We start from the raw sequence: 21,284 nt of genomic DNA, 5'->3' as shown, positions 1-21,284 counted from the left end.
ACAAGATACGTCTATCTACTATATAAAGCTGAGTGTGTGTGAGTGTGTGTGTGTGTGTGAGAGTGTGTGTGTGTGTGTGTGTGTGTGTGAGAGTGTGTGAGTGTGTGAGAGTGTGTGAGAGTGTGTGAGAGTGTGTGAGAGTGTGTGAGAGTGTGTGAGAGTGTGTGAGAGTGTGTGTGAGAGTGTGTGAGAGTGTGTGAGTGTGTGTGTGTGTCCGGGATTGGCATCTGCACCGTCGCAGCTACAGCCACAAAATTTTGCACAGTCACACGTCTGGACCCTGAGAGCGTCATAGGCTACGTTGTGAGGTGAAATTTTAACCCCGCGCTTTCCAATTCACCAAACAATTTTGCCCCTATCTACATAATGGGGAAAAAGTGAAATGAATAGTGTTGGAGGCGTCGCAGCTACAGCCACAAAATTTTGCACAGTCACACGTCTGGACCCCGAGAGCGTCATAGGCTATGTTGTGAGGTGAAATTTTAACTCCGCGCTTTCCAATTCACCAAACTATTTTTCCCCTATCTACATAATGGGGAAAAGTGAAAGGAAAAGTGTTGGAGGCAAATTGACAGCTGCCAGATGTGAACAAGGGGGACTTAAAGAATGAGAGCGATGGCGCCAAAGAGTATATACCGATCAGTTGCTAAGGTGGGGCCCCGACACGAGATACTCACCACACATGGGGATATGAGCACACACACAAAATGCGCCACACACTACCACGTGCTTGAACACATACCACCCTCAGCACACATTTCACCACAAATACACCAACCTCGCCACATAAAAGTCGAAACACAAAAGTCGCCGCTCAAAACTCACCACGCGCAAAACTCGCCACATGCAAAAACTAGGCTCACGCAAAACTCGCCACAAGTGCAAAACTCACCTCATGGAAAACTCGCCACATGCAAAACTTGCACATACGGAAAAATTGCCACATGCACAAAATTTGCAACACATGCAAAAGTTGCCTCACACAAAACTTGCACATACTCAAAAGGCACCAGACATAAAACTCACCATGCGCAAAACTTGCTGCACACAACTTGCTACACTAACCTGTCACATGCAACTCGACACACAAAAAGTTGCTACACGCATGTTGCCACACAAAACTCAACACACACAACTTGACAAACGAAACTCGCCCTAAAACACACACAAGTCTGGTATTAGCCTTCAAAAATAAAAATCTGATTAATAAGCAGACAAACTACAAGAGCAACAAATGTACCATATAGGAAATATGGCAGCTGTCAGTCACATGACCTGTCTATTATGTGTATGTGTGAGCTAATATATACTGCCAGGGGGAGGGCTTCCTGTTGGCTGGGGATTTATCAGGCTGCCAATTTATCTTACAAATACTGAGGTAAAAATACTGAGCAAATAACGTGTTAACGAGGTCTAATACAGGAGATCACACAGGTATATACAGGGGAGATGACACACAGATATATACTATATACAGGAGAGATGACACAGGTATATACTATATAAAGGAGGAGATGACATACAGGTATATACTATATACAGGAGGAGATGACACACAGGTATATACTATATACAGGAGCAGATTACCTACAGGTATATACTATATACAGGAGGAGATGACATACAGGTATATGCTATATATAGAAGATGACATACAGGTATATACAGGAGGAGATGACACACAGATATATACTATATACAGGGGAGATGACACAGGTATATACTATATACAGGGGAGATGACATACAGGTATATACTATATATAGGAGGAGATGACATACAGGTATATACTATATACAGGTATATACTATATACAGGTGAGATGACATACAGGTATATACTATATACAGGTGAGATGACATACAGGTGTATACTATATATAAGGGAGATGACAAACATGTATATACTGAGGTGAAAATGAAAAGGTGTGAGTGCAAAAAGAGGAGTGAGGGAAAATAGTGTAGTGATCGGAAAATGACAGATGTGAGGTCGAAATGACAAGTGTTAGGCGGGAATGAGAGGAGTGAGGGAGAAAATGAGAGGTGTGAGGGAGAAAATGAGAGATGTGAGGGGGAAAATTAAAGAGGTGATTGGGAAAATGAGAGGCGTGAGAGGCGTGATGGGAAAATAAGAGAAGTGACGTGCTATAACTAACCACAGATATTTACTATGCCCAGGCAACGCCGGGCTCTTCAGCTAGTTCAGGATAAAATGGCAATGACATTGGTGGGATTTGTTGATCATAACGGTCATCTATGGTGGATTTACCAGTTGCCAGACTCATTCCTAAAAGGAACAAATATGGGGCATTTTGATTACTGCTTCTGTTGTAAAAACAAGTGGAAGCGGTTCAAAATAATATCTCATCCAAGAAAAAAAAAAAAAAATCCTGACTGATCTCCACCCAGGATCAAACGTTTTTCTTTAAGGAGTTGGTCACTACTTTACATGTCCATTTCATGTGAACCAACTTTCTGCTGTAACCCAACTCTTCCAGCCACATCATCTCGGAGTAGCTCCTGCTTCCTGTGAGGTCACATCAGGTTCTCCCTCAGTTTCCAGAGCCCAGAAGTGACGAGTGGGAGGAGTTTCATCCCCTGTTCATGCTGCAGATACGGCGCTCCCTTGTATCTGTATGTATACAGCAGAGTTTATATACATGAACACATACTGCTGTATACCCTGCGTAATGCATATACGCTCTGCAGTATATTCTCTATTATATGAATACATGAATTTATCTTTCCCTATCCATCCGTCAGTGAGGGGAAGGAGTTACAGCGCATCACCAGGAATCATGGGAAATGTAGTAAGGAGGAAGCAGAGGAATCTGGAAAGGAAGTGATAACTAACTGCAGAGCTGGTGCAAGGGTACAGGAAGACAAGCAGAAAGGCATAAAACAAAATGAAACTTGGTAGAAAAAGTTCTTTAGGGACATTATCCTTACAGGGGGTTGCCCCACAAAGTACATTTTATTTAACAGGTCTTCGTTCTATTCTAAGTTGCACAACTGAATGTGTTTAAAAAATGGTTTTCCTGTCCCGAGATAAATCTTATAAATGTGCCCCTGTGTAATGGCTGTGTCTGACCGTACAGGGACATGGTTGGCTATACCTCAGCCCTGGGCAGGGGAGGAAGGAAAAAAAAAAAAAAAATGAATATGGACATTACAGCATGGGATCACAGCTGATTCTGTGAGGTAAAACAGGCAGGGAAATGTTTTACCTCAGAGAAATAATAATCAGATCCCCTGCTGTCCTGTCTCTATCCTCTTTTGCTTCCTCCCCTGCCCAGGAGCTGTGGTATAATCAGACCATGTTCCTGTATGGTCAGACACAGCCATTACACAGTACACAGCAGGGGCACAGTTATAAGATTATCTCAGCACAGGAACATTTCTTTTTCCCCCACTTCCAATTGTAGAAGTTATTATTCCAAGATCAACTGATTAAAATGAACTTTGTTCATGGGAAAACCTCTTTAAAGGGAACCTGTCACCCCCTCCCCTCCCCCACAGGCTTTGTAACTAAAAGCCATCTTGTGCTGCACTAATGCTGCATTCTGACAAGGTGGCTCTTTTAGTTCGGGTCCCTGGAACTACTGTAATAATCGCTTTTGAAATTTGCCCCTCATACCGTGAAATCGTCCGGGGGGGGGAGGGGGAAGGTCTTTTCCCCCTAATCCAGACACCTCAGAGCCGTCACGCATGGCCTCTTCGCGCCGGATGCTGCCTCTTCTTCAGTAGCGTCCCCAGCGCCTGCGCTGTTTTTTTTTTTTTCTTTTTTACGGGCATGCGCAGTGGTGTTGCTCTTCGAACTTCCAGCGCAGGCGCCGGGGACGCTACTGAAGGAAGAGGAGGCAGCATCCGGCACGCAGAGGCCATGGGTGACTGCTGTGAGGCGTCTGGATTAGGGGGAAAGACCTGCCCCCCGGACAATTTCACAGGTATGAGGGACAAATTTCAAAAGCGATTACCGCAGCAATGCCAGGGACCCAAACTAAAAGAACCACCTTGTCAGAATGCAGCACAAGGTGGCTGTTTGAGTTACAAACGCCTCTGGGGGGGGGGGGGGTGACAGGTTCCTCTTAAGCATTGGTGAGAAAACCACTAACGGAGTCAGGGTAGTGGACGACCTCTTTAATAAAGTATCAGCAGTTTCATTATTTGATTGGCCACATAATAAATGTAAATAGGCTGCCAATCACAAGATGAAAGAGCAAAACAATCATTTGTCAGGTGAAATGATCTTTCTTGCAGCATAAAAGATCATCAACCTCGGCAGTACATCGCCCGGTGTAAACAGGGCTTGAGCTGTTGAGGACTATGGTAGCCTATGCGCACAGAGCAAGCCATTACTGATCACTCGGCACTCATCGTTAAGTGCAGTCTAAACAGGCTATTACACAATTATTGACTGATTGCCTTTTAATGCCACAAATTGGTTAATGTAAACCCACCATTAGCTGTTCCTAGCCCTTTTGTCAATTCCCTGTAGAGATAAGCCATCAGATGTGACTAGAGGTGGCTTCCTCCAATTTTCCATATGTCCTGCTGACATGGTACAGAGTGGGGTCACCCCATACAGGACCCGGAGAGCCTCTCGAGGATCATCCTTGTGATACACTGATTTTGGTGCACACAGCAATACCTAGATTATGGGCTGACATTGTGATCCTAAGGGCAGACTTTTTGAGCTGCTGTAATAAATGGATCCAAAGCCTGAAGAGTCTAATAAAAAGGGAACACATTCCACTCAAATGTAAATATAATAAAATATAGATAAGAGACCGATGGGTGGAATAATTGCATCTGAGCCCTTGGCACTATGTGTAGTTCCTGGATTTGATACGGGCGAAAATCACTTTGGTGAAATCGCACAAGCTATAATGGAAGCGGTCAAGGTATAAAAGGTGAATAATTCTAATGTGTGCGCTCGAAGAGGAGCCAAGTGAGGGTTACCGATGTGGACCCCAGCCGGCTGCAAACATCCAGGACGTGTGCAGCCAAAACATCCTGCAGGCCCTTCCTTGTAACATTGCACAACGCTGAAGAATCTACAAGAAAACCAGTCCCCAAGTATCTTCTTTCAGCTGTAAACATGGAGGCTGGTGGTATCATGTGCGTCTCCTCCTCCTGTCACAAACACTTTCTCCATTTCCTGTTTGACTGTAATCTCACAGAACATAAAGCGTCCCTGGGGCAATGATCATCAGGAAATGATTGCAACAGCCTGAAAACAACTGCAGTGCATCAGTCCTGTTTACTTACCACCAAGGGGAAAGGAACAGCTACAAACACCATGTAACAGCGGGGTGAAAGGACAGGTCACTGGCTGCCATTCAAATGCATGCCCATTATTTAAATTCCCTTCACTTCACTTGTAATTTAATATAAATGTTCATGTTTTCCAATCTACTATATAATTGTCTAAGGGTCACTTCCGTCTGTCACGGATATTCATTGGTCGCGGCCTCTGTCTATCATGGAATCCAAGTCGCTGATTGGTCTCGCCAGCTGCCTGTCATGGCTGCCGCGACCAATCAGCGACGGCCACAGTCCGATTAGTCCCTCCCTACTCCCCTGCAGTCGGCGCCCGCTCCATACTCCCCAGTCACCGCTCACACAGGGTTAATGCCAGCGGTAACGGACCACGTTATGCCGTGGGTAACTCACTACGTTACCGCCAATATTAACCCTGTGTGACCAAGTTTTTACTATTGATGCTGCCTATGCAGCGTCAATAGTAAAAGGATCTAATGTTAAAAATAATTAAAAAAAACAAATTATATACTCAAGTAATCACCAAAAAATAATACGTACAGGGTATAATTATAGGTATAACCAAAGGACTGAAAAAAACCCTTTTAAAATGTAACTTAATAAATACTGAGTAAAAATTACCCATATAAACGGGTCAGGAGACAGTAACACCTAAATCTATCTTAACACAAAAATAATAAAAGGATAAAGACTAGATGGTGGGGGGGACTAGACGGTTTGGGGAAGTGATCTCTCCCTTACTCGCCCTACCTCACAGCGGAGGTTAGCACCCTAAATTCGACATGGCGCCCCCACTCGTCGACGGCTCTCCCTTATGACCCCACAGGATCTTAACAAAATGAAACCACCACCACACCACAACCTTATCTAAAGCGCAATAATGCTTATAAGGTGCAATAAAAGAGCTATAAAGATCTAATGTGGAATAGTTTCCACAAGAAAGGGTCTTGTAAACAGTTACCCTTCTATCGATCTGGTTTGAGAAAGGTGCACAAGGTGTCTAATGTTAGAGACAGAGTAAGTTTAAACAGTTGCGATGTACAGCAATAATGGACCTGTTTCCAGTCTCAACAACACACATGACACCTATGATATATACCCCAATAAATGCACAGTATGGTATTTGGGGGAAAGATGTATACACTGTATGCAGAGCAGTATGCAAAAAAGACGACAATAGTATGTCAGTATGCCATACACCAGCACCTCTCAGATCATAAACAGAAAAAAAGATGGTCAAATAAAGGATGTACTCATCCGTATGCTGCCGCCCATCCCAACACGTTTCCCCCTAGGATAATGCACCAGGGTTCATCAGGGGAAGAAGTGGGGCTTCTCACGGTCCGAGGAAGCTATAGTAAGCTGCGTCTCGGAATAACCGCTCAAAAGGTCTGAGGCAGCTGTAATGAGCTGCGTCTCGGAATGACCGCTCTCAATGAAGGACTGCACGTGTCTTACCAGATTCCGTTTCTTATTCCCCACCATATTGGAACGCCTGAAGAGCCGGAAATGACGCATGAAACATGACGCCAGAGCGTTTCCGGTAAGTGGAACGCACAGCGCTCCACGCTAGGCAACCAAAATGTTTAGAGGCGGTGCCAGATGTCGGAGACACACAAACTTGCTAGAAGAGTGCCACCAGTCATGTGGATACGCAAGTTTGTGAAATATATCCCAAACAATTAGTAGAAAACAATAATAATAAAAAATGGGACATAGAAAACGCAATCATAAATAATCAATGGCTCAAAATGCGGGGGGAAAAAGGGTTTTTGAAAAAATGACCGTGCAGCCAAAACATCATCAGAGAGGATGTAAAAAAAAAAACCATTACACAGGGTTCGTGAAATTCCATTAAGAAAAACCCATTAGTAATGTTCACACCATTGAGTAATGAACAGATTTGTGGTCATTAAGAAGACCTATACCAAATAACAGTTCATGTCAAATATACCACAAATGAACACTATTCAAATGAAACTAGTGAAACGTTGCTCATTTAGTCCTAAAGGGGACATGGGCATTTTAAAAGGGTTATTCTCCACTCATTATATACTCACCTTTCGCGATGCTCCGGTGACCTCCGGCAGGTTCCGGTGCCAAGAATAGTATGGGAGAAGGACCTGCCATGACATCAATCACGGTCATGTGACCGAACTACAAGGAGCCCTCGGAAGGTGGGTAGATGTTTATTTTTTAACCTGTGACATACGTGGCTGGGCAATATACTACGTGGCTGGGCAATATACTAATATACTAGAATCGGGCCACCATCTAGTATTGCTATATAGAAAGTCACATTAGCCTAGCAGGTTTAGACTTTCTGTTCTGTCCAGAAGACGTTTCATTATGCTCATGATCCACTATGTATAGAATTGGAATCCTGTGTGTACAGCGCAGGATCCATCATTCACATTAGATATCAGAGCTCACCTCCCCAATAATCACTGCATGCTCATTAGAGAGGTTATTCAGGACTTTGGGCAGGTACCGTCCTGCAACGAACTGTTCCGGCTGAGGCAGCCATTCTCCAGCTTTATTTGACCTCATGTTAGGCAACAGGGAGCCGGCTGTCAATCAGCATCACATCAGCAGTGACGTGACACCATCAACAGAGCAGAACAGAAGAGAGAGCTGCTCTGTTGATGGGATTTCTCCAAAAACAGAAGAATCGTTGACAGGAACAGTCCAATACTGTTATGAGCAAAAACAGATTGTCACAGGGCAGAACAGGCAGGTAGTTACCGCAACTGCATGTCAGCAACTTACGGTAGCCAAAAAAAAAAAAAAGACAAAACCACACTAAATAACCCCATTTAAATAAAAAACAATTCAGTAATGTCTGATGCCACTAAAGTCCATGTCTTAGGGCTCATTTCCACTTGCAAGGAAAACGGACGAGTGCAATCCGATAAAAAATTAAAATCGGATTGCACTCGGACCAATGTTATTTAATAGGTGTCTTTTCATTTGCGGTTTTTTTCTCAGCCGAAATCGGACTGAGAAAAATCTGGGTCGGCCGAGGGGGGAGGGGGAGGGGGGGGGGGGGAATTTGCTGCGGGTCTCGGACGAGACTCGCCAATGCAAGTCAATGGATGCGAGAAAAAAAAACGCATGGAATACGGACCATCCGTATTCCATCTGTTTTTTACGGATACCTTACCATTCTGTGGCATAGAACACTAAAGAGTCCTGTAAACGACTGTATAAAAATAGTTGCAGAGAAAAAAAACGGATTGCATACGGATGTAAAACGGATGGTGCGATTTAAAAAAAAAAAATAATCGCATTGAACTTGCATCACAAACGCATGACAATCGCATACGTTACATCAGTTTTTTCGGTCCAGATTACGGACCGTTTTTTCTCACAAGTGGAAAGGGGCCCTTAGACTGTAAAGAGGGGTCCAATATTAGTCCTAGTGGTCAGTGTAGAACAGGTAGATATTTAGTTGTACAGTATATAAAAATGTGAATTTCACAATAAGGCATTTTCTGATGACAAATTCCCTTACATGTATAACAGCAAAGTGTTACATAAGTCATAAGAGCCAAGGAATGAGGAGGTTCTGAATCCTTAATTTAATCAAAGCACCCCTGTTGCCATGCCTGGGTGCATCCATCAAGCAGACCCCCAACCAATCTCCCAGCACAGGCAGGAAATGTTAACAAGAGAAGTCATCATTAGAGTCCCTGCAAGACATCTAGTTCCACAGGACGCCATGCTGCTCTGTGCCCCTTTCATCAGCCGTTCGCTACAAGGAGAATCCTCAATTTCTAGCAGCATGTCATAAGGAAAGCAATGTATGGCAAGGTTCCCACTGAAGTCACTCAGTATACTGTTATTACTGGGTGCCCTGCAATCGCCCAGTACATGGCAAGGTTCCACTGAAGACCAAGGCTATCCATTGTTTTAATGGGTACCCAGCAATCATCCAGTTTAAAAACATGGATCCCAAATAATTCACTAGGCATCCTTCCTTTATAGGGCGCCCTGCATTTCCCAGCGCACAAAGCAATCCCCACCTGCCAGCATACCCCGATAGGGCATAGAAAAATAATACATTAGGGGGAAATCACACGTCTGGACCCCAAGAGCGTCATAGGCTATGTTGTGAGGCGAAATTTTAACCCCGCGCTTTCCAATTCACCAAACAATTTTGCCCCTATCTACATAAAGGGGAAAAAGTTAAAGGAAAAGTGTTGGAGGCAAATTGACAGCTGCCAGATGTGAACAAGGGGGACTTAAAGAATGAGAGCAATGGCGACAAAGAGTATATACCGTACAGTTACTAAGGTGGGGCCCAGACATGGGATACTCACCACACACGGGGATATGAACACACACACAAAATGCGTACACATACCACCCTCAGCACACATTTCACCACACATACACCAACCTGGCCACATAAAAGTCGAAACACAAAAGTCACCGCTCAAAACTCGCCATGCGCCAAACTCGCCACATGCAGAGAAATTGCCCATGCAGAAAAGTTGCAACACATGCTAAAGTTGCCTCACACAAAACTTGCACATACTCAAAACACACCACACATAAAACTCGCCACGCGCAAAACTCGCTGCACACAACTTGCTACACTAACCTGTCACATGCAACTCGACACAAAAAGTTGCTACACGCATGTCGCCACACAAAACTGAACGCACACAACTTGACACATGAAACTCGCCCTAAAACACACACAAGTCTGGTATTATGTGCTGGCGTGAGCAGGGGGACCTTGTGCCCTGCAGGATTTTAATCCTCGGAGGAGTAGTGTGTTACCAATGTAAAGAAGTCATACTTTTAGAAGCACTTCGACACGGAGGAAGGGGAGGGATTTGACCATGAATTACATCCCCAGCTCACAGAAGTAGCTGTAAATATCAGATTGCCTGGATTCCCACTTAAATCAATAGAATAGGGGTCCCGAACAACTGTACTCACTGGATGCTTTAACAAATGAATGGAGCAGAAAGGTCACCCATGCATGGTGTGTAGCCATTGCTCTCACTGACTATGGCACTGAGACAACAAAGTATCTTTTGTCAGTACCATAAACAAATAGGAGCTGCTGCTACCATCTCTCCAACCAAAAGGGTGGCAAAGAACTCCAAATTATTCCCTATACATGTCTATGCTAGGTGGGTATGGAATATCAGACGTTCTGCAAACAGCTAAGGTGTATAGCACCCTCAAAGGAGGCCCCAGCAAGGGCAGGTTTCCACTCTCTGACCATTGACTATGCTACAAAGGCCATATCTAAAGGCCCCTTCACATTAAGCGACGCTGCAGCGATACCGACAACGATCCGGATCGCTGCAGCGTCGCTGTTGGTCGCTGGAGAGCTGTCACACAGACCGCTCTCCAGCGACCAACGATGCCGGTAACCAGGGTAAACATCGGGTTACTAAGCGCAGGGCCGCGCTTAGTAACCTGATGTTTACCCTGGTTACCAGCGTAAAAGTAAAAAAAAAAAAAACAAACTACATACTTACCTACCGCTGTCTGTCCCCGGCGCTCCGCTTCTCTGCACTCCTCCTGTACTGGCTGTGAGCACAGCGGCCGGAAAGCAGAGCGGTGACGTCACCGCTATGCTTTCCGGCTGACCGACGCTCACAGCCAGTACAGGAGGAGTGCAGAGCACAGCGCCGGGGGCAGACAGCGGTAGGCAAGTATGTAGTGTTTTCTTTTTTTTATTTAACGATGGTAACCAGGGTAAACATCGGGTTACTAAGCACGGCCCTGCGCTTAGTAACCCGATGTTTACCCTGGTTACCAGTGAAGACATCGCTGGATCGGTGTCACACACGCCGATCCAGCGATGTCCACGGGAGATCCAGCGACGAAATAAAGTTCTGGACTTTGTTCAGCGACCAACGATCTCCCAGCAGGGGCCTGATCGTTGGTCGCTGTCACACATAACGATTTCCTTAACGATATCGTTGCTACGTCACAAAAAGCAACGATATCGTTAACGATATCGTTATGTGTGAAGGTACCTTAACCTTACCAAACACACTGGCGTGTTCAGCTGTAGCCAATACCCACAGTCCGAATAAACACATAACATGAGATGGGATTAACCTTATCTCCACCATAAAGCGTATAAAGAAAGGCTAGGCATTGGAAAGTGAGCAAAGTTCCAAGGTGGACCAAGCATGAACTATTCACACATCATTACTCTCTAAACCTGATCAAATGTCAGCCAGCTGGGAGAATTCAGCTAGGCTGCTCCAGATCAGAAGAGGATGGCAGCCACTGCTTTAGAACATGTCCTCCCTGCCCACAGGACCCCCACCTTCTGGCTTTGCCCAATCTGCTCTATGTAAAGGGTAACCATTTGTAAACCAGTCATTGCAGGTAATAAGCTGCTGCAGAAGCGGTATGCATGTTACCCTGGTTTGTACAATCTGCCAGATATGAAGATCAGGTTTTCTAGTGTGCCCTCCTCATAGTTCTCTACAAACCTTGGCATTACAGAGAGTGTTAGGGTATGTGTCCACGTTCAGGATTGCATCAGGATTTGGTTAGGATTTTTCATCAGTATTTGTAAGCCAAAACCAGGAGTGGAACAATTAGAGGAAAAGTATAACAGAAACATACGCACCACTTCTGCATTTATCACCCACTCCTGGTTTTGGCTTACAGATACTGATGAAAAATCCTGACCAAATCCTGATGCAATCCTGAACGTGGACACATACCCTAATAGAGTGCTGATATCAGGGACTGGTTCTAAGTGGTCATAGCCATGATATGAAGCACAGCCACTAATACATATATGGTAACTGCAAGTACAAACAATTGCCAGTGTAAAGAGGCTACAATGCAGACATGTGTGGGCCACGACCACATCAAACAGCTATCTAAAATGGATAGTCTATTCTAGGGAGGACCATTGCAGCACAGCCACACATAGTAACATAGTTCGCAAAGACAAAAAAATAAAACACGACATTTGTCCATCCAGTTCCATCAGAATAAATCCCCAGATCTACGTCCTTCTAAAGAACCCAATAGCTGTAAGATACAATATTGTTACGCTCCACGAAGACATCCAGGCCTCTTTTGAACCCCTTGACGGAGTTCGCCATCACCATCTCCTCAGGCAAGGAATTCCAGATTCTCACTGCCTTAACAGTAAAGAATCCTCTTCTCTCCTCCAGACGCAGAGAATGCCCCCTTGTGCCCGTCACCTTCCTTGGTATAAACAGATCCTCAGAGACATTTGTATTGTCCCCTTATATACTTATACATGGTTATTAGATCGCCCCTTATTCTTTTTTCTAGACTAAATAATCCTAATTTTGCTAATTTAGCTGATTCGTATTACGTCAATAATACCTTATGATGAGATGATCAATGGTAATTTCAGGTAGAAACCAATTGCACGGCGCCCTTTGTAGTATATAGGGGAACCTTTCACTTCATTTTTAGCATCTAAACTGTCCCCGGTGTGTGGTTAGTGATTCAATGTACATCACTAACACTGTTTTCAAAACAAAACGGCGCCGTAACCTTCTCCAAAAATCACTTTGTATAATACCTTCTCATTCAGTCATTGGGGTGGGTTTCATTTTTGTTTTTCAGTCACGGGCTCATCATATTGTCGAGGTCCACACACTCTGATCTTCTAGGGTTCGACAGTCAAGGGAATCGGCTCTAAAATGCCGCGCTAGCGCAGTGTCGAGCGGCTCTCCGCTCAAACACTTATTTTTGGAGATGATTGCGGCGCCATTTTGATTGAAAATGTGTTAATGATGCGCATTCCATCATCAACAACAAACTTGAGGACAATGTGCACCATTAACACATTTTCAATCAAAACGGCGCCATAATCCTCTCCAAAAATAACTTTGTACAGTTATATAATATCTTCTCATTCAGGGATAGGGGAGGGCTCCGATTTCTTTCATTCATGGGCTCGTTATATTGTTGACACCCACGCACTCTGATGCTTCAGGGTGTGCCAACGTCATGGTAATCTGCACTAAAATCCTGCGCATGTGCAGTCAAGAGCCGCTCCCGCGCATGCACACCGAGTCTGGGTGTACGTACCCAGCTTCATTGTCTGTGTGTGCTTGAGCCACTACAAGTCACAGGCTCTGACCATGCCTGACACTGCGCAAGTGTGGGATTTTAGGGCAGATTCCCTTGACTTTGTTGCACCTGGAAGATCAGAGTGCGTGGGCACTGTCAATATGATGAGCCCTGGTCCGTGACAAACAAAATGAAGCCCACCCCTATGAATGAATGAACTATACAAATGTTATTTTTGGAGATGGTTACAGCACTGTTTTGTATGAAAGCAGCTTAGTGATGCAATGTGCATAACTACCAACACCCTGGGGACAGTTAAGTTGCTAAAAATGATGTGAAAGGTTCCCTTTAAATTGACTTCATTAGCACACCTAGCACTGTTTTATGAATGGTTCCTTATTTTGGCAAACAAGCTCCCTATGACTCATATATCCTTAACATTAGAGATGGGAGAATCCAAATCCAGAAATGTCTTCTATCGGTGAGGTCAGCCATCCGAATTGCATTACCCCCCTGCACTCGTGGGTCGTTGTGTGTCCATCATGGCTCCTGCAGGGAGGTAAGGAGATTCACCGCACTCCTGTCTGTCCAGCAGACACAGATCACGGACCTGGCTCATAGACTGGAGTCCTGTGAATCAATTCTCCCATCTCTAATATGGCAGTAGCGTGTACTACCATAAGGAAAGGTCTACACAGAGCATCTATAGATGAGCACCATACATGGCTGTCAATGGACACAACCGCATGATGTATTCAGCGTGAATTTGCTCATGGTATGCGTTTCAGGCTCTCCCTCCTGAGACAGATGATCTTTAGTTCCCGGGAACATGAATAAAGATACTTAAGTGTTTAACAAGCCAACATTAAGTGCTGCACCAATCATCTGCACAACAGTGCTACTTCATGAAGGCACAGGTAGAACCGCTGTGAACATACATGAGTTTATTTGTGCAGCTGTCTACACTTCCTTGCTCTCGCTTTCCTGGAGGCCATTTTGTTATGGGGGGATACGCACGCTGCTCCTGCTGTTTACACACTGCCGTGAACCTCTGGAATCACAGGTCGTGGTCTATGCATTCCTGCCAATGGGGACAGTGCACACTCACGCTGACTTTAACCCCTGAGACAGGGACCAAAAGAAGAGGCTTACTACTCACCATGTGCTGAGGAGGCTGAGCGCTGGGTATATTGGATTCTTGAAAAAAGGTACTGAGAGCAGTCTAAAAAGGGAAAAACAAACAAAAACTTGCATTAGACCCTTCATGTATCAAAGGGGTCAACCAACAAGTGAAAATAAATAAGGTATAAGCCATATACACAACCCACTAACACGGAGGCATGTATGTACAATACAAAGGCCAGCGCACTGTGTACACATACAGGAGGCAGGATGACAGCTCGGCAAACAACGCTGTGGAAGGAACATTAGCCCAGATTCGTCTTGTGGATGGCGATGACATCACTCCACCGGCAGGAGAAACAGGAAGGGAGCGTTCAAACACCTCCGACAAAATAACGATGGCAGTCATCATAGGGGAAGCGCTTGGCACTAAACACACATTATATAGAAAGTGGGGGTTTTCTTGCTTTTACCAGGTGCACACAAAACTCTTTTTATCCTAAAAGTTAAAGAAAGGCTTAATTTTGTGATTTAGTACGGGAGGGTGACTTTTAGGCTATGTGCACACGTTCAGGAATTCATGCAGAAAATTCCTGTGGAAATCCGGACATTTCTGCCAGATTTCCGCATGAAATCCGTATGCGTATTTTTTGGGCGGTTTTTCCCCAGACATTTCCCAATGCATTAGACAGTGGGAAATCCACCAAAAAAAAAAAAAAAAACGCAAAATTAATGAACAGGTTCATTATTTTTCCGCAATGCGTTTTTCATGCGGAAAAACGCACATCATGTGCACAGAAATTGCAGATTCCATTATAAGTGATGGGATGCTTAATGTATGCAGATTATTTGCAACCGCAAATAATCTGCAACGTGTGCACATAGCCTTACTTTTCAGGCATTGCATTGCAGGAGGCATTCACAGCGTCCTGCGGATCACAGGAAAACCTGCTTCAGCAGCCCCAAGACAATGGCCAGACATTACAGGTATGTATTCACACAGCGATCAGGGGTAACACTAAATGGGAGCAATGCTGTGCAGTGGTGTGTAATCCTCATGGCCAGGATGTCAGACAAGTGTGCACACACTGTATGTAAACAAACAGCCACCATTACCCAACATACAAGGTGTGCCATGACAGCGCCAGAGAACGGCTTCTATCCCCATGGGCACGTAGTAATAGTACATGTCATCTGTATGGATAAAGAGAGTACATCTGTCTGGCAAACAGCGAGTCGTTGTTATGCAACATATGCAAAATGCACAGAGACAGGAAAGCCGCCCTGCCCCCTTCTACCCCATGTATCATTGTAAACAATGACCCTCAGATACTCCCCTACCACCACAATACACATTCTGCGGGCTCACAAAGGAAATCCAACAAGGTAGCTATGCCTAAATATACACATGAATATATGTGAGTGTGCAGCAGAAGGAGGCGGAGACACCACTGACAACAATAACAATGAGGGTTAACCCTTTCACCACCCAAGAGTCACACTGCGGAATTCACAAGAAAGCAGCAATGGGAGTATATTCTACATATGGGACTTTTATCACCTGCAAGATTGGAACATAAAAAAAGAAAAAAAAAAAAAAAACAGCATTTTATAGGAAAGCTAAAAAGGTCTGGAAGCAATTCAGTAATGTTTATCAAACAAAGCCAACAATAAATAAAAGGAAGCAAGGAATCTGAACGAGCACGATCCTGCGACATGCACATCAGTCCTGACAATGAACGTCTAGCCTGTAGATTCCTACGGCCTCAAATTAGGAAATCACAAATCAATCAAAAATATACTCAAGGCTGACAGTTTCACAATGACTTCAGCACTTCTCAAGAAACAGTCATCGGGTATAGTAAATCTAACGAAAGATATGCAGCAACCATTTTCCCTGTCCATCACAAACCTAATAAACACTAAACGTGTGTGTCCTAGAGTTGTATGTCATCATTAACAAGAAAGCTTCCAGTCATCAACACCTGGCAGAATATTATACAGCAGCACTGCGCCTGGAGCGTGGCCATTTAGATTATTCCCGAGGATGACTGTATCGAGTACGTACTTATGCAAAAATAGGGACAAAAGGGGGTTTCCTTTTAAGGGCAAATATATATCAAGATGAATAAACAAAACGTAATTTGCATGTGTATACAGAGGACTGATAGCAGAAACAAATCTATCTCTAACTTCCTGCCAATGTGTGGCATTCAGGGCATGTGTGAGTGACATACATACCTTCTGCGGTTATGTGCTTAGTTTGATTACCCTATTTACTGTTATTCTGTTTCCAGTTATTTTAACCCCTCAGTTACCATGTGCCATATTCCAGACCCCACTCCCATAAACCATCTCCTGACAGTTGGCCAGGGTAGTTATATTCTGGGCACTGAGTGCAGGCAAGGCTATAGGATGGATACAATTACCATGCTTATAAATAGATCCAGTGGTCACATGGTCTTTCTGCCACCCCCCCACCCCTTTGTATAGGATTTTGGTGAAGGGTTTTTAAAGGAGAAAAAAAAAAAAAAAAAAAGAAAAAACAGCAACTAAACCAGTGTGACAACCCAACAAACCTCTCCAGCGATACACAAGGAGAGATGTCAGGAGTAGGATGGGCCCATATACTGTGCGATATGTATATTCCCATACACCTGATTGTTGGCGGCCTACGGACCAATCACAATCATGCGTCAGGGAATTATTATACTGGATTTATAGACAGCCACGTAGATTCTACTTCTGTAGGAGAGGAAACACTGATCCACCATGTCTGCCATCAGCAGCACTTCTCCTCCTGTGTACAGTAAACAAGCCGGAGGCGGCAGCAGCCATGCACCACACAGGGCTGCACAGAAGAGGACTCAGCACCAAGAATTCACCAAGCATGCTGTAGATTTTGTCTAGGCCCACACTGTTCCTGAGGACAACCGTCGCCCCTAGAAATTTCCAAACCAGGGATCAGCAATCACCAACACTCCTGGTGTCCAGAACTACACCTCCCAGCATTCCCTACAAGCAACAGGAGCAAAGTGTCAAAGGTTGCAGATCCATTTTCTAGAGTGCCAGCTTACCCGACTACAGGCCTAATCGTTTTACTGGGCAGGTGCTCCAAGAACCAAATGACTGTGGCATATTAGGTCACTGCATGAAAAGCAATCCCATAATGCATGGTTAATATTGGTAATCCTGGCATTCATACAGGAGCGGGTGTAAGGTGTGCGGATGTCAGGATCTCCGCTTTGCAGAATACAGGCTACTGTACGGTGACCTGTTCTCTGATCATACTCCCAGAATAGGACGCTGTGCGGAATACAGGCTGCTGTACAGTAACACTGATCATACTACCAGAATAGGACGCTGTGCGGAATACAGGCTGCTGTACAGTGACCTGTTCTCTGATCATACTCCCAGAATAGGACGCTGTGCGGAATACAGGCTGCTGTACAGTGACCTGTTCTCTGATCATACTCCCAGAACAGGACGCTGTGCGGAATACAGGCTGCTGTACAGTGACCTGTTCTCTGATCATACTCCCAGAACAGGACGCTGTGCGGAATACAGGCTGCTGTACAGTAACACTGATCATACTACCAGAATAGGACGCTGTGCAGAATACAGGCTGCTGTACAGTGACCTGTTCTCTGATCATACTCCCAGAATAGGACGCTGTGCAGAATACAGGCTGCTGTACAGTGACCTGTTCTCTGATCATACTCCCAGAACAGGACGCTGTGCGGAATACAGGCTGCTGTACAGTAACACTGATCATACTACCAGAATAGGACGCTGTGCGGAATACAGGCTGCTGTACAGTGACCTGTTCTCTGATCATACTCCCAGAATAGGACGCTGTGCGGAATACAGGCTGCTGTACAGTGACCTGTTCTCTGATCATACTCCCAGAACAGGACGCTGTGCGGAATACAGGCTGCTGTACAGTGACCTGTTCTCTGATCATACTCCCAGAACAGGACGCTGTGCGGAATACAGGCTGCTGTACAGTAACACTGATCATACTACCAGAATAGGACGCTGTGCAGAATACAGGCTGCTGTACAGTGACCTGTTCTCTGATCATACTCCCAGAATAGGACGCTGTGCAGAATACAGGCTGCTGTACAGTGACCTGTTCTCTGATCATACTCCCAGAACAGGACGCTGTGCGGAATACAGGCTGCTGTACAGTAACACTGATCATACTACCAGAATAGGACGCTGTGCGGAATACAGGCTGCTGTACAGTGACCTGTTCTCTGATCATACTCCCAGAATAGGACGCTGTGCGGAATAAAGGCTGCTGTACAGTGACCTGTTCTCTGATCATACTCCCAGAACAGGACGCTGTGCGGAATACAGGCTGCTGTACAGTAACACTGATCATACTACCAGAATAGGACGCTGTGCGGAATACAGGCTGCTGTACAGTGACCTGTTCTCTGATCATACTCCCAGAATAGGACGCTGTGCAGAATACAGGCTGCTGTACAGTGACACTGATCATACTCCCAGAACAGGACGCTGTGCGGAATACAGGCTGCTGTACAGTAACACTGATCATACTACCAGAATAGGACGCTGTGCGGAATACAGGCTGCTGTACAGTGACTGTTCTCTGATCATACTCCCAGAATAGGACGCTGTGCAGAATACAGGCTGCTGTACAGTGACCTGTTCTCTGATCATACTTCCAGAACAGGACGCTGTACGGAATACAGGCTGCTGTACAGCGACACTGATCATACTCCCAGAATAGGACGCTGTACGGAATACAGGCTGCTGTACAGTGACACTGATCATACTCCCAGAATAGGACGCTGTGCGGAATACAGGCTGCTGTACAGTGACTGTTCTCTGATCATACTCCCAGAATAGGACGCTGTGCAGAATACAGGCTGCTGTACAGTGACCTGTTCTCTGATCATACTCCCAGAACAGGACGCTGTGCGGAATACAGGCTGCTGTACAGTAACACTGATCATACTACCAGAATAGGACGCTGTGCGGAATACAGGCTGCTGTACAGTGACCTGTTCTCTGATCATACTCCCAGAATAGGACGCTGTGCGGAATAAAGGCTGCTGTACAGTGACCTGTTCTCTGATCATACTCCCAGAACAGGACGCTGTGCGGAATACAGGCTGCTGTACAGTAACACTGATCATACTACCAGAATAGGACGCTGTGCGGAATACAGGCTGCTGTACAGTGACCTGTTCTCTGATCATACTCCCAGAATAGGACGCTGTGCAGAATACAGGCTGCTGTACAGTGACACTGATCATACTCCCAGAACAGGACGCTGTGCGGAATACAGGCTGCTGTACAGTGACACTGATCATACTTCCAGAACAGGACGCTGTACGGAATACAGGCTGCTGTACAGCGACACTGATCATACTCCCAGAATAGGACGCTGTACGGAATACAGGCTGCTGTACAGTGACACTGATCATACTCCCAGAATAGGACGCTGTGCGGAATACAGGCTGCTGTACAGTGACTGTTCTCTGATCATACTCCCAGAATAGGACGCTGTGCGGAATACAGGCTGCTGTACAGTGACTGTTCTCTGATCATACTCCCAGAATAGGACGTTGTGCAGAATACAGGCTGCTGTACAGTGACCTGTTCTCTGATCATACTCCCAGAATAGGACGTTGTGCAGAATACAGGCTGCTGTACAGTGACTGTTCTCTGATCATACTCCCAGAACAGGACGTTGTGCAGAATACAGGCTGCTGTACAGTGACTGTTCTCTGATCATACTCCCAGAATAGGACGTTGTGCAGAATACAGGCTGCTGTACAGTGACTGTTCTCTGATCATACTCCCAGAACAGGACGTTGTGCAGAATACAGGCTGCTGTACAGTGACCTGTTCTCTGATCATACTCCCAGAATAGGACGTTGTGCAGAATACAGGCTGCTGTACAGTGACTGTTCTCTGATCATACTCCCAGAACAGGACGTTGTGCAGAATACAGGCTGCTGTACAGTGACTGTTCTCTGATCATACTCCCAGAATAGGACGTTGTGCAGAATACAGGCTGCTGTACAGTGACTGTTCTCTGATCATACTCCCAGAACAGGACGTTGTGCAGAATACAGGCTGCTGTACAGTGACCTGTTCTCTGATCATACTCCCAGAATAGGACGTTGTGCAGAATACAGGCTGCTGTACAGTGACTGTTCTCTGATCATACTCCCAGAACAGGACGTTGTGCAGAATACAGGCTGCTGTACAGTGACTGTTCTCTGATCATACTCCCAGAATAGGACGTTGTGCAGAATACAGGCTGCTGTACAGTGACTGTTCTCTGATCATACTCCCAGAACAGGACGTTGTGCAGAATACAGGCTGCTGTACAGTGACTGTTCTCTGATCATACTCCCAGAACAGGACGTTGTGCAGAATACAGGCTGCTGTACAGTGACCTGTTCTCTGATCATACTCCCAGAACAGGACGCTGTGCGGAATACAGGCTGCTGTACAGTAACACTGATCATACTACCAGAATAGGACGCTGTGCAGAATACAGGCTGCTGTACAGTGACCTGTTCTCTGATCATACTCCCAGAATAGGACGCTGTGCAGAATACAGGCTGCTGTACAGTGACCTGTTCTCTGATCATACTCCCAGAACAGGACGCTGTGCGGAATACAGGCTGCTGTACAGTAACACTGATCATACTACCAGAATAGGACGCTGTGCGGAATACAGGCTGCTGTACAGTGACCTGTTCTCTGATCATACTCCCAGAATAGGACGCTGTGCGGAATAAAGGCTGCTGTACAGTGACCTGTTCTCTGATCATACTCCCAGAACAG

The 21,284-nt window shown here is 45.3% G+C and overlaps 1 protein-coding gene across 1 annotated transcript in view; it reads right to left on the bottom strand.

Annotated features, from left to right (window-relative positions):
- Nucleotides 1-21,284, bottom strand: part of UBALD2 (UBA like domain containing 2) — a 32,450-nt gene that overhangs the window by 8,181 nt on the left and 2,985 nt on the right. Inside the window, exon 2 of the mRNA XM_069752075.1 lies at nt 14,488-14,550. Within this exon, the coding sequence (XP_069608176.1) occupies nt 14,488-14,550 (63 nt within the window). The remainder of the gene's footprint in view (nt 1-14,487; nt 14,551-21,284) is intronic.

This window comes from Ranitomeya imitator, chromosome 2 (assembly GCF_032444005.1).
Source record: "Ranitomeya imitator isolate aRanImi1 chromosome 2, aRanImi1.pri, whole genome shotgun sequence".
In the NCBI taxonomy this organism is placed as follows: Eukaryota; Metazoa; Chordata; class Amphibia; order Anura; family Dendrobatidae; genus Ranitomeya; species Ranitomeya imitator.
Note: the sequence above shows the minus strand (reverse complement) of the source record. Positions and strands in the feature narration are given on the sequence as shown.